The 12,711-nt window shown below is 36.5% G+C and overlaps 1 protein-coding gene across 3 annotated transcripts in view; it reads right to left on the bottom strand.

Annotated features, from left to right (window-relative positions):
• The window catches only part of LOC6048612 (FK506-binding protein 2), a 63,146-nt gene extending 52,330 nt beyond the window's left edge, over positions 1-10,816 (bottom strand). The window contains exons 1-2 of one of the 3 annotated variants that reach the window (XM_038255965.1): positions 10,626-10,816; positions 546-723 (exon numbers count right to left, since the gene is read on the bottom strand). In XM_038255965.1, coding sequence (XP_038111893.1) covers positions 546-721 — 176 coding nt within the window. In that variant the 5' untranslated portion in view covers positions 722-723; positions 10,626-10,816. Of the gene's footprint in view, positions 1-545; positions 724-9,796; positions 10,068-10,625 lie in introns of those variants that run through there. The other 2 variants (XM_038255963.1, XM_038255964.1) reach the window with 2 other exon arrangements.
• Between the last annotated feature and the right edge of the window lie 1,895 nt (positions 10,817-12,711).

Genomic DNA, 12,711 nt, shown 5'->3' with positions numbered 1-12,711 from the left:
GTCTTGTTCTATTGTGTTACTTAAGAAAGATAAATAAGAAAAAGAATCGAGTTCATAAGTTTTCATGTTTAGCTTAAGTCATTTAAAGAAGCTCTTAAAACTAAAAAGGATAGACCAAATTTTCATTACCAATCGAAATAAACAACACTAGTCAAGCCTGCAATCAGGTCACAAAAATCCCGACCCAGCTAGTATTACCAGTCAAAGTATTATCAGAATCATTTTCGGGGCCGATTTACACCCTATCAACAGCGGCCTACATTATTTGCCATACAATTAGCGGCATATGGGCCGTTTCTGTCACCCCCTCCCAAAAATCCACATTTTGGCAACCCATTAGCCGCGGCGGCAATGTCGAATCGAGATATCGAAAAACTGATAAGCTACTGACAGTCCTCCTGGTTCCAGGCGATGATTTTAGGAACCCGTTTTGTCGGTCATGAAAATGAGGCCCCTCTCCAAAGGAACCCTGCGGCCAGGTTGCGTCCCACTAAATCACTGACCTCGCCTCGTTTGACCCCATTTAGGCAGTAGCGGACACCTACCTGGAATCGAACTTGGTGCCGTCGGTGAGCTTGCCGGTGTAGTGCATCGTCAGCATGTCGCCGTTTTTGGTTTTGGTGGTGCATCCATCGGGCACCGACACCACGTCGACCTTCAGCTTTGACTCGCAGATTGCGACCGCCACCAGGGCGGACAGGACGACCAGTTTGGAAATCATTGCTGGAAAGAACAAAAAAAGATTAGAGCTTGGCACGCAGTGAACTTTGCAACCTGTTGCAATCAAAAGGTAGTATAGTAGAGAGGTGAATTATGCAATTTTACAGCTGCTGATAAGGTGTGCAGTTCAACATTGCAATGAAGATTATCTTTAGTAGAAACATCATAACGAAAAGTCTGTATTTTAAGATTTATGCAACACATAAGCCAAATCTTCTGATTCCAATTTTGTTGCATTCTCTAATCCATTGTTGAAACACATTTATTTCACAACTAGTCTTGCTTTAATGTAATTCGTTGGCTTTAAAATATTGCGAGATTTGCTGAAAATTAAATCGATAGTTTACGTAATTTTAATAATTATCATATTTTTGCAAAAAAAAAATTTCTTCACACCAGATTCCGGGCGATGGGATACGGAAAGCTCTCTACATAAATCGAAAAAAAACGATAAAAAAGTACGAAAATTAAGCTGTTTTTAGCAGGCATCGTATATCTTAAAAAGTTGTAAGCCGATTTAGTATACGCGGTTTTAATAGGATACGTTTTGTGGAATGTTATCTTCAAATTGACAAATTTACCAGATATCATTTGAATCTCAAATTCTTAAAAGTATCTGAAAAAGAAAAAAAATGTCTGTAAATTATTTTTATTTGCAATTTTTTTGCGCACTTCAGTAATTCTCGCATTTTGAGTAACTCTCTAGAATTTCGATTGTTTTTTGAGATTTTTAATTTGGATTTTAAGTGAAGTTTTGTCGATGCATTCCCCTTTGTCGCGCTGGTCTTACAAAAATGACATGTCTTGAGATTTTTTTTAAAAGGTCCTATAAACCAAAGTTCTAACTTCTCCTTTTTGGTGTTTTTGAAACCGCCTTGAGTCAGGGGTATTCAAAAACACCCAAAAAGCAAACAATGAAAATTTTGTTTATAGGACCTTTTCAAACAAAACGCTAGATGTGTATAATTGAAAATTTGTATCTTTAGAAGGAATTTTCTAACCGATTTGTTGTCTTGAGTTTTGGATTTTAAGTGAAGTTTTGTCGATGCATTCCCCTTTGTCAAAAGATAACGTACAGTTTTGCGCGCTGGTCTTCAAAAATGACATGTCTCGAGTTTTTTTTTTTTTTTTTGAAAAGGTCCTATAAACAAAAGTTCCAATTTTTGCTTTTTGGGTGTTTTTGAAACCGCCTTGAGTCAGGGGTATTCAAAAACACCCAAAAAGTAAAAAATGAAAATTTTGTTTATGGGACTTTTTCAAACAAAACGCTAGATGTGTTTATTTGAAAATTTGTATCTTTAGAAGGAATTTTCTAATCACTTTGTTGTCTTGAGTGAAGTTGTAGATTATTATCAGAACTTTTCAGGATAGAATGAGCGCACGGGAAAAGACACGATTTTTAATTTAACTTTAACTTTAACTTTCAAAGATATAAGTGCATATTTTTTAAATTTTAATGTTTTTTTTGGGGACCAAAAAAAGCATCTCTTATAGTTGAGTTGAGGATGGTATAAAATCCAGTACCGAAGATATAATTCTTTTAAAATTGTGCTTTTTGAAAAAAAAAACTGCAATATTGACTAACAAAGTTCCAAAATTTTGTAAGCTTAGCTTTTAGATGCAAAATCAAATTTAAAATCGGAGATGACTTCACACATTTTTTTTGATAAAATGCTCCGTTTTCAAGTAGTAAACATTTTTAGTTGACCTGATGCTGGTTAGTTGTTGAGATACTGCCTCTAAATTAAAAGTTTTTGAAAATAGGTTTATCCCAGTAACAAGATATCGTATGTTGAAAAATGAGGGCTAATCCCATTTTCTAACTTGCGATATCTTGCAAAATACTAGAATACTAGTTTAATTTTCGATATCAAAATATTAAACTTTTGCAATATTGCAATAAATCCAATGAAGAATAGTGGATGAATCAAAACATAATATTTATCAAGATCTGAAAACCGTTTCTTGGTATTTGTCCTGACTCTTCTTCGTTTTCACAACTCGACATTTTTGAGGTTGATGTCAGTAAACACTAAAGTATTATCAAGTTATGATAAAATAAAATTATAAATTAGGGTATAAATTTAATTGAATCACCTTAAGCAACCATGCGCACCCACTAATTTCACTAAATATCAATTCTGTCGATTTGATGGTGTTTAGGGATCTCAAATCTATCATACCTTGACGAAACTGAAGCGTTTACTGACATCAAATTCAAAAATGTCGAGTTGTGTTTACGTATATTTTCTCAGCTGAAGATGGTAATACGTTCAAAATTTCGTTTCACACACACACAAACTCAGACGCACGCGCATGCACACACACACACACACATACACACACACACAAACACACACATTTGTGTTTTGCCTTCCTCACCTTACTGAGGAAAGGCTTTAAAATCACTCGAAAAATGAACTTCTTAATTCGACCTCGTAGACCGACCTTCATGTACTTAGAATCAAATTCTGAACAAATCGAGCCAAACATTTTATTAGGGCACAAAACCAAAACGTAAACATTCGGAATTATCCCACTATTCCATTCATTAGAACACTTCCTACATGCCCTCCAAGAATCAGATTGATAACAAACAATTTCCTATTGAAAAAATCAAAAACACAAAAGGGCACATAACCATGTTCACTGCAAACCAAAAAAAAAAAAGTTCAAATGTGCCCTTTTATTTTTTGTTAGGTTCTCGTACTTGAGGAACTTTTTGTGTTGTAAAGTGAACTTTTCATACATTCTTAACACTAATTCACTTCAAAAAAAAGTTTAGTTTACTTTTCCCCAAGGATTTCTTCAGAGAAAAACTTCGTCAAAAACAATAATTAAAACGGTCCCGCGGCTGCTGTTCAGTACACTTTTGAAGAATTGTTATATATCACATACCTTATCTACACTATTCAATCACAAAACTACACCAATAATCAAAATTTCTACTGAATTACTCATTATTTCTAACTAAACAAAATCGCTCGTAAACATAATTCTAAACAACAATCCGGTGACAGCGCTTTAGTGCCCGTTCAGCTCTCTTCGAAATTGCATTTAGAAAGAGCCCATTATGAACAACAGTTGGAAAGTTAAAAGGGCCCAATTACGAATTTTTTTAAATTATGAGTTTAATTACAAAAATCAACAAAAAATAAGAAGCATTTAAGCAGAGTTGAGGATAATGATGTGTTTTATCGTATCATCAGTAAAAATACCATCAGTCAAGCTTCTTTTTTAAATAGAAATTGAAACAAGTTGTCCACTTTTTGCAAGCGATTTTCTCGAATCGCGGTTTTTGGTTTTGTGCCCTAATGAAATGTTTGGCTCGAAATGTCTGTGCGTGTGTCTGGATGTGAGTCCGTGCTCCGAAAAATATGCACTCGATCATCTCCGGACTGGCTGAACCGATTTGGACCATTTTGGTCTCATTCGATTCGTCTTGGGGTCCCATAAGACCCTAGTTAATATCATTACGTTTAGTAAAGCACTTCAAAAGTTATGCTAAAAAAACGATTCTGGCTAAAGTTTAAAAGATTGTAAAAAGGGTGGTTTTTGTAAGAAAACCCGTCTGATCATACATTTTTTGAAACGTTTTTCAAAGACCTTTTTAATGAGCTCAAAACATTGAAGATCTGATAGCCCTATCAAAAGTTCTGAGCACTTAAGTGTCATTTGTACACATTTCAGAGGCTGGATCTCAAATATTTTGATGAAAAAGTTGTCCGGGTCCATCGTACGACCCGTCGTTAGTTAGATAATTAAAAAAACCTTTCAAATGAGCCTAAAACATCGAAGATCTGACAACCCTATCCAATGTTATTTACACACTTTTTGGAGGATCTGACAACCCTATCAAAAGTAATACGCACTTAAGTGTTATTTATGCACTTTTTAGAGGCCGGATCTCAGATATTTTGATAAAAACGTTGTCCGGATCTATCATGCGACCTGTTGTTGAATAGGTAATTAAAAGATCTTTTAAATGAGTTCAAAAGATTCAAGATCTGATAACCCTATCAAAAGTTATAAGTACATAAGTGCCATGAATTATGAAGATCTGACTACCCAATCTTATGGTATGAATAATGAATCAAGTTGATAGAACACTGAAAGGTCCGCCCTTTTGTATCAATTTTGGATAGCATTACCCTCTTAATGTGAGGAAGGCACCAACCTCCAAAGGTTGGATTAAGTAACGTATTTTTAAGTTTAGGCTTATTTATTAATATTGTGTTATTCAATGAAGTTAAATGAATCCAAACATAAAATTTTATTTTCAGAAACATGATCATTTCAAATTTAATTCATCACATTAAACAGTTGAAATTTGTTCAACTTAATTTCAACCAATTGAGGCTAAAACAACCGTGAAACCAGGTGCATTCAACAGCCATCTAGTTGATACAGAAAGTGCAAATATGTTTTTTTTTCCCACAAACCTCGGGAGTTTCCCATCCGCATAGTTTTATGGCATGAAAAGTGTGCTGTTTGGGTCTTGAGGACAGAGCAAACCAGCAGCCACCAGCAATCCCACCAGACGAATCGAACCGGATCGTCCACTTTGCGAATTCTTCGCGAAGTTTGAACTAGGGTAGTTGGTGGTATTCTTGGCCGTTTATTATCACTTGATCAAAGTTTTAATTGATTTTCTAGTGATCCAATCAAAATTTTAAATTTTCACACAAACAGCTATCTGCACTCAGTAAATAAAAATGCTTCTAAATGGTGGTCGTTGTTAGCAGGAGCTTTTGGCATGGGTTTGCAGCAACCAAACTGGTTTTGCAGCAAAACAGTTGGCTGTCATCGTCTTCGATTCAATTGAGGGAAAATTTCGAAATAGCTAGCGAAAGTTAAGCCCCGGGAAGCAAGTCTCTACAGGGGTGTGGAAAGCTACAAATAGTTAAGTAAATCGCTTTTTTGCAGATCTAAGAATGTTCAAATTTTAAAGTATTGCGAACAAAGACATTTATTTAACACAAGTTCTGCAGATGAGTAGTATATCGATTGCATCGATTGCTGTAAATGATTTACTTCGAAACAATTTTCATAAAACCGTGAAATTTCACATATTATCCCTTCAAATAAGTGCCTTTACCAAAGTGAGAGAAAGTTTCGATGACTGCAATTATTTCATCACCAGCGGCGTAAGATGCTAATAGAGGCGAAAGGTTTCATTTTTTCCCTTCACTCTAACGTCGAAACGACTTTACTTCCGAAAAAAAAGTTCATGCATGTGGTGATCGTAACATATTGAAAGATTGGTTTTTCCGCTGTCCAAAAATATCTTTCCTCTAACTATACGCCAGCAATAATTGATCCCTTCCGCAAACGATCGTAGCCAAAGCTTGTGCAACTTCCATGAAAATCTGTGCAATTTTTTGAAGCAGCTTCCTTTTGCCAACATTCAAGATTGTTTATTGTTTGCAAAGATTACGGAAGGCATCAAAAGTTTGATGTACGGAAATTTTTTTTTACCATGATTTACTGTTAATGTATAAGTGAAGTCCCAACAATTTACCAATTTAATTATCAAATATTTCCATGCGATTTAGTTTGCAGAAAATAAAACTTTGAAAAATATTTTTTTTTGAAAATTTGTTGCCTTTAAAAGTGTAAGGAATTATAAAAATCGTTACTTAATCCTCCTTGATGTGGTTAATGCCTTCCTTGCATTGATTAAGTGAATACACCACACAGCTTCAAAAAAGTGTATAAATAATACTTATTTTTATCAAAATATCTGAGATCCGGCCTCAACCAAAGTTTATTAAAAAACACTTAAGTACTATAACTTTTGATAGGGTTGTCGGATCTTCAATCTCTTGGGTTTGTTGGAAAGGTTGATTACCTATCTAACGATATATCGCATGATAGATCCGGACAACTTTTTCATCAAAATATTTGAGATCCGGCCTCAAACAGGTGTATAAAAAAACACTTAAATGCTCATAACTTTTGATGGGATTGTCAGATCTTCAATCTTTTGAATGCGTTGGAAAGGTCTTTCAAGTACCTTTCTAACAATATATATCATGCCGGGTTTTCTTACAAAAATCACCCTTTTTTACAATATTTCAAACTCCAGCCAAATCGTTTTTTTAGCATAACTTTTGAAGTACTTTTCTAAACTTCATAATATTAACTAGGGTCTTGTGGGACCCCAAAACGGATCGAATGAGACCAAAACGGTCCAAATCGATTCAAACAGTCCGGAGATAATCGTGTGCATATTTTTCGGAGCACGGACTCACATCCAGACACACGCACAGACATTTGTTCAAAATTTTATTCTGAGTCGATATGTATACGTGAAGGTGGGTCTACGAAGTCGAATAAAGAAGTTCATTTTCAAGTGATTTTATAGCCTTTCTTCATTGAGGTGAGAAAGGCAAAAAGGCAATTCACCTAAACAATGAAGCATCGTTTGTAAAGTGACAAGCTCTCTGACATTTCATTTCATCGCTAAAATAAAATATTTCAATACTAGGGCAACATTTGAAAAGGACAAATAAGCATTTCGATTGCTACTTTTTTAAAAATATATTAAAAAATCCTAGACATCAGGAACACTTAAAAAAAAGTGTGTGTCAGATGGTTGCTGAGAAGATCAACCATTGCAATATGCAATATATTGGTTTACACTACGAGTTTTGCTAAATAGTTACCCTAAACCTGTTGCATCACGCGAAATCATGCGAAATAGTTGCCTTAAAGCTGTCAAAATGCTTGTGCGCCCCTTTCAAATGTTGCTTCAGAAAATAGTGTAGCTTAAAATTATGACTATTTAGACGAGGATAACCCGTTCTTTTTTAATTTTATTTTTCATTATGGACTATGTTCCATTGATGTTTTTTTTATTATATTACATTATATTTTTCTGTTTCGATTAGGCTAGTACAAATTTTATTTAAGTGTTTGTCCCCCCCCCCCCCCTTCAAAGTTGGCCCGGAAAATCAGGGGACAAAATTTGTTTTTCAAAAAACTTCAAAACTTTAATATAAATTTAAGTGCAATCAGTTGAAATTGATTTAAAATGCATTCCCCTGCGTTAAGAATCATTTTTAGCATGTTGGGTTGATTTAAACATCTTTTGAATATTTGAAATTTTTCGACGTTTAGTATCGCAAAAAGTTTTTTTTTCTTTTTTTTTGTTTTCGTCAAATCTTACTTCTTTGAAAACTTATGATTGCAAAACAACTAAACTAGTGTAAAATGCTTTTTAAAACAGTTTTTGCATTCAAATGTTGGGACTTTGGCTTGTTGTTTTAATTTTTATATATTTTGCTCTCCCCCCTCGGCTCCGGCCAGAGGCAAGGGACAAAAACTTTGAAACCAATTAACCAATTCTTAAAACATAAATTTAAACAGTTTTTGTCTAGTAAAGTTGAAAAAACTTGTTGTTTCAAAAGTTTATCCGGTAACTCAACTTGAAGCGGCAGTCGTACTTCTCTTATCATTGTTTACAGAAGAAGATTGTGTCTCTCAAAACAGTATTTCTCTTATTTTAATCTTTTCTATTGTTTTGTTTTGTTTTAGACGAAGCACATGATATCAGTTGACACTCAAATCCTACATTTATCTGAGATTAAAAATTCACAATCAATCATTTGTTTTTGCTTTATTTGTTCACTCTCATTGTTGATATATTTTTTTTTCTTTTTAACATTCAATAGCCAACATTGAGTTTTTAATGGAATATTTGATTTAAGAGAGAATCACTTACAGCTGAGTTCAAGATAAACAATTAAAATAATATAAGTAACATATAATATTTAAACATTACACAAATTTATGGATTTTGGTTTATTTGTTAAGCGAATTATTAAAAAAAAAATCTAGCTAACATTGTTTTTAAAGCTCAAGAGTAAATATTACACCATTTTTATCATTTAAGGTCACATCAAACGAGCACCAAATCAAAAAACACTTATATTTTGTTTATATTTTCAAATTATTTCCAATTTGAAAATAATCTTTAAGCTTTAAGCTATTTTTTCGATCCGTGATCCCAAATTTTTTTTTTTAGATTCAAATGCTATTATTTGATCAAAAATGAATTTATGAACGTTATTCAATATCAGTAGTCCTAATCTCTGGCCTAACGCCAATTCCATTTTTAAAATTTTTGCCCCGCCACCTCCAAAATTTTATCAAAAAATCAGTGTTCAAAAAATATTTTGCATAAATTTCAATTTTTATTAAAAAAAACCTTAAACTAAAATTTGGATAAAGTTAATTGTAGTTTAATTTTAATTCGACAGGGCTATCGTCAAAGGGGTCTGGGGGTGAAATTAGGTCATACAAAAAAGGCTGAGATTTGTATGACCCAATCTCACCCCTGATGACGATACCTTTTTTATACAAATGTTGAAGTCTGGAGATCTGAAACAAGGCGTGAAACTTTTTTAAAAATATATTCAGAATTCATTGATTTTTAAGAACTTTTGAAAAAAGCACAAGCACTAAATATAACATGTGGAATTAAATGAAACATTTGATAGCCTAAAGCATTTCAGAATTTTAGAGATGAATGCACAATGGTGTAAAGTCTCTATAATAAAACAAAAAAAAAAGTTCAGAATTTTGAGATAAAAGATCGATAAAAGTCACAAAACTATTGTCAACTTTTGCCATTAATTCAAATTAAAAAAATGACTTGTTTAAGCTAGTGCAACAATGAAAATTAAATTAAAAAAATGTTTGTACAAAAAAATAAAAGCGCCGTTGCAAACATTTATCACAATACTTTGCAGCCTAAACAAAGTTTTGTTGTTTTTTAATATTGATATTTTTGAAAAAAAAAAAAACATTGAAATTAATTTGTTTATCATCTGTTACGTAGGGCAGCGAATGACCAAGAAAGTTAAAGCTGCCAGAAATAAATGAATTAACAACAGCAACATCATCTGTTACAAGCAATCAGCCGCAAATATATTACTTATCACTAAATTTGACAATATTTCTTCAAATACATCCAAAGCCAAAATTTCTATGCCATTCACTTCCGTTATCCACTTCAACTCCACTCAAAAGCCGCTCGACAACTTCCTCGTGTCTGCGATGCAATACTGACCTTTCGCCTTTCTTTCAACTCAACCAAATCCAAAATAAAAGTCACTCCCAAATCCGGCTTCACTAGACCTTTAAAGCAAAACAATCAATTCAAACGCTACCAGACTGGTATTTATGAAAACTTGCAAAACTGGATCACTACACTGGTTCACTCCAAAAAACTAAAACCTCCAAGTCCCCACTTTAAGCCACCCTCCTAAAACGCAAACCGTTCGCGACGACACTCCTCCGTAAACTGAACGCGACTCCACCACTCGCAGGCAGAAAGTGGTCGTCGCGAAACTTTCTTCTTCCCTTCTCAAAACGCCCCAGCCACCCAAGTCAACACACAGTCAAGTCTAGGGGTACACACATCTGGTTCCCCCCGCCGAGGAGGTCTTTCTCTCTTTCACTCACTCGTAGACCGGCGTCGGCGTGACTTCTTCAGATCGTGGCTGGCTGGCTGGAATGTTCCAGCTTAGACGACACAACCTAAATACAGAGTGGCACCGTCCACGCCGAAGTGCCACGTTGTTCTTTCTTCGTGCCCAATGGTCAGACAGTCCAAACAGCAGACTGTACGTAGAATTACAACACAACCAGAGACGACGTTCTGTACACGGCTTAGTGTTCAAGTACGACGCACACATTTGACCATCTCTCGCGCAATACCACGTCAACCAAAGTCAAGATAAGCGACTTGTGACGAAAAAAAACGTCTGCTGTTTCCGTAGTTGTGCATCCAATCGCCGTCGAGTACGTGCACCGAAAACTGTAAATCCGGCTGCCGGCTGAACCGACCGACCTGTGCTGTTTTTGCATAACACACCTCAACCGAACTTCTTGCTGACCTGTAGCTATCAGTAGAGTTACCTTGTACACTGCGATGACCTGATCAGTTGGAACTCCGGATCACCTGGGGGGTTTGCAGTCACCACTCCTCTCTTCTGACAGTCAGATTACACACGCGACCAACTACTCCGCGGAACACGTCCAAAGCCGACGAAACGAAACGAACAACTGAGCGGCTGGGAATGAATTCCGTCGGTCCATATATAACCGACGGCGACGGAACCCGACGAAGAGGAACCAGGCGCGCGCTGGAGAAGGGGTGACACCGGGCGCACTGATGATGGTGGTTCATTGGCATTCAACAGGTACCCTCCGAGGGATTCATCGATGGCGTGGAAGACGGGTCCGGTGCTATGAAGTGAGACAGTCGGAGAACCCCTCGAGTTGATGAACTCAGCGGCTGCGTGCTTGAGGTTGCGTGCGCGATGAATGAAACTTCGGTGAATGAAGTTGAAAAGGGAGAAGACTGAAACGAAAGAGATAGCCGAGCTGTTCGTTGATGCATGCGTAGCAGAGAGTACGGCGTTGGAGAGTGAATGGAAGGGGTGATGAATGAAAGAGATGAACGGAGCGGTTTGATACGCCTAGTAGCATGCAACAGGTGAGCAGGGTTTTTGGTGATTTCGATGCGGTTTGTGGTGGGAAGCTGATCAAGTGATTACTTCAAAGTAATTTTGTAATTAATTTTGTAAACGTGTGACTAAAACTAGACTTGAAATATCTAAATAAAATAAAAACCACATCAGAATTCATTCAAACTAGCCGTAGATAAATCACCATCCAACACAATACAACCCGCTAATCAATACAAATGACCGGTTTCCTCGCAACACTCACGAAGATTTGCAAACTTCCCCAACGGTCCCCCCAGGCCGACCCGTGCCAGACTATCGCCAAACAAAAACAAAAGCTGCCATTGGTGACCGGACGATACGCGGACGTGGCCGGGCCGGGCTTTGTGCGATCTTGTTTCACGACCAATTGAGCCTAATCAACCGTGAAACGACGGCACTGACTTGGATCGGTTCGACGGGTGGTGTTTTACAGCCAAACTGATATGGCGTTTAAGTGAAGGGGCACGATCGCGGTGACTTATTCACGAAATTGTATCCCTTAAATTTCCAGTGTAAAATTTACAATCTTTAATTTATGTGCTCACTTTGAAAACTTCTTTGAGGCTTGTTCTTTGGTTTCTATAATTAATTTTACTCTATAATTTTTTGAAGGGCCTCGTGGCGCGGTGGTAAGCGGCTTCGGCTGCCGATCCCTAAGTTGCTATGGAGCGCGGGTTCAATTCCCTCCTTATCCTCCTGGCCTTCTATCGGATGGGAAAGTAAAACGTCGGTCCATTTGCGTAAAAGAGGTTTTGGGTGACTCACAACACATAACCTTCCGACGCCTAGAAATGAGCAGAAACTTGCAGAGCCCACAAAAGACCCGGGGGTCGTTAAAGTGGATTCCTTGCTTTCTATAATTTACTCATTCGTAGGTCTTGTCTCTTGTCTCTTGTCTCTTGTCTCTTGTCTCTTGTCTCTTGTCTCTTGTCTCTTGTCTCTTGTCTCTTGTCTCTTGTCTCTTGTCTCTTGTCTCTTGTCTCTTGTCTCTTGTCTCTTGTCTCTTGTCTCTTGTCTCTTGTCTCTTGTCTCTTGTCTCTTGTCTCTTGTCTCTTGTCTCTTGTCTCTTGTCTCTTGTCTCTTGTCTCTTGTCTCTTGTCTCTTGTCTCTTGTCTCTTGTCTCTTGTCTCTTGTCTCTTGTCTCTTGTCTCTTGTCTCTTGTCTCTTGTCTCTTGTCTCTTGTCTCTTGTCTCTTGTCTCTTGTCTCTTGTCTCTTGTCTCTTGTCTCTTCCCAAGTAACATTTTTAAACCAACTAGCCACCACCAAGTTTTATTAAGGTTTTATTGTAGCATCTTGATTGCTTAATAGTTTTATTTGGGCATTCATCGCAACCAACAAGCAAGAGCTAATTAATAGGTTCTAACAAGGTTTTATGCCTCGGACATAAAACCGGGTGAAAATAAAAGCCGACTGGCTTTCAATAAGGTTTTATGAAAGTTTTAATAGAGGCTTGAAAACCAGATGGCAATG

This window comes from Culex quinquefasciatus, chromosome 2 (assembly GCF_015732765.1).
Source record: "Culex quinquefasciatus strain JHB chromosome 2, VPISU_Cqui_1.0_pri_paternal, whole genome shotgun sequence".
NCBI classification, from domain to species: Eukaryota; Metazoa; Arthropoda; class Insecta; order Diptera; family Culicidae; genus Culex; species Culex quinquefasciatus.
Note: the sequence above shows the minus strand (reverse complement) of the source record. Positions and strands in the feature narration are given on the sequence as shown.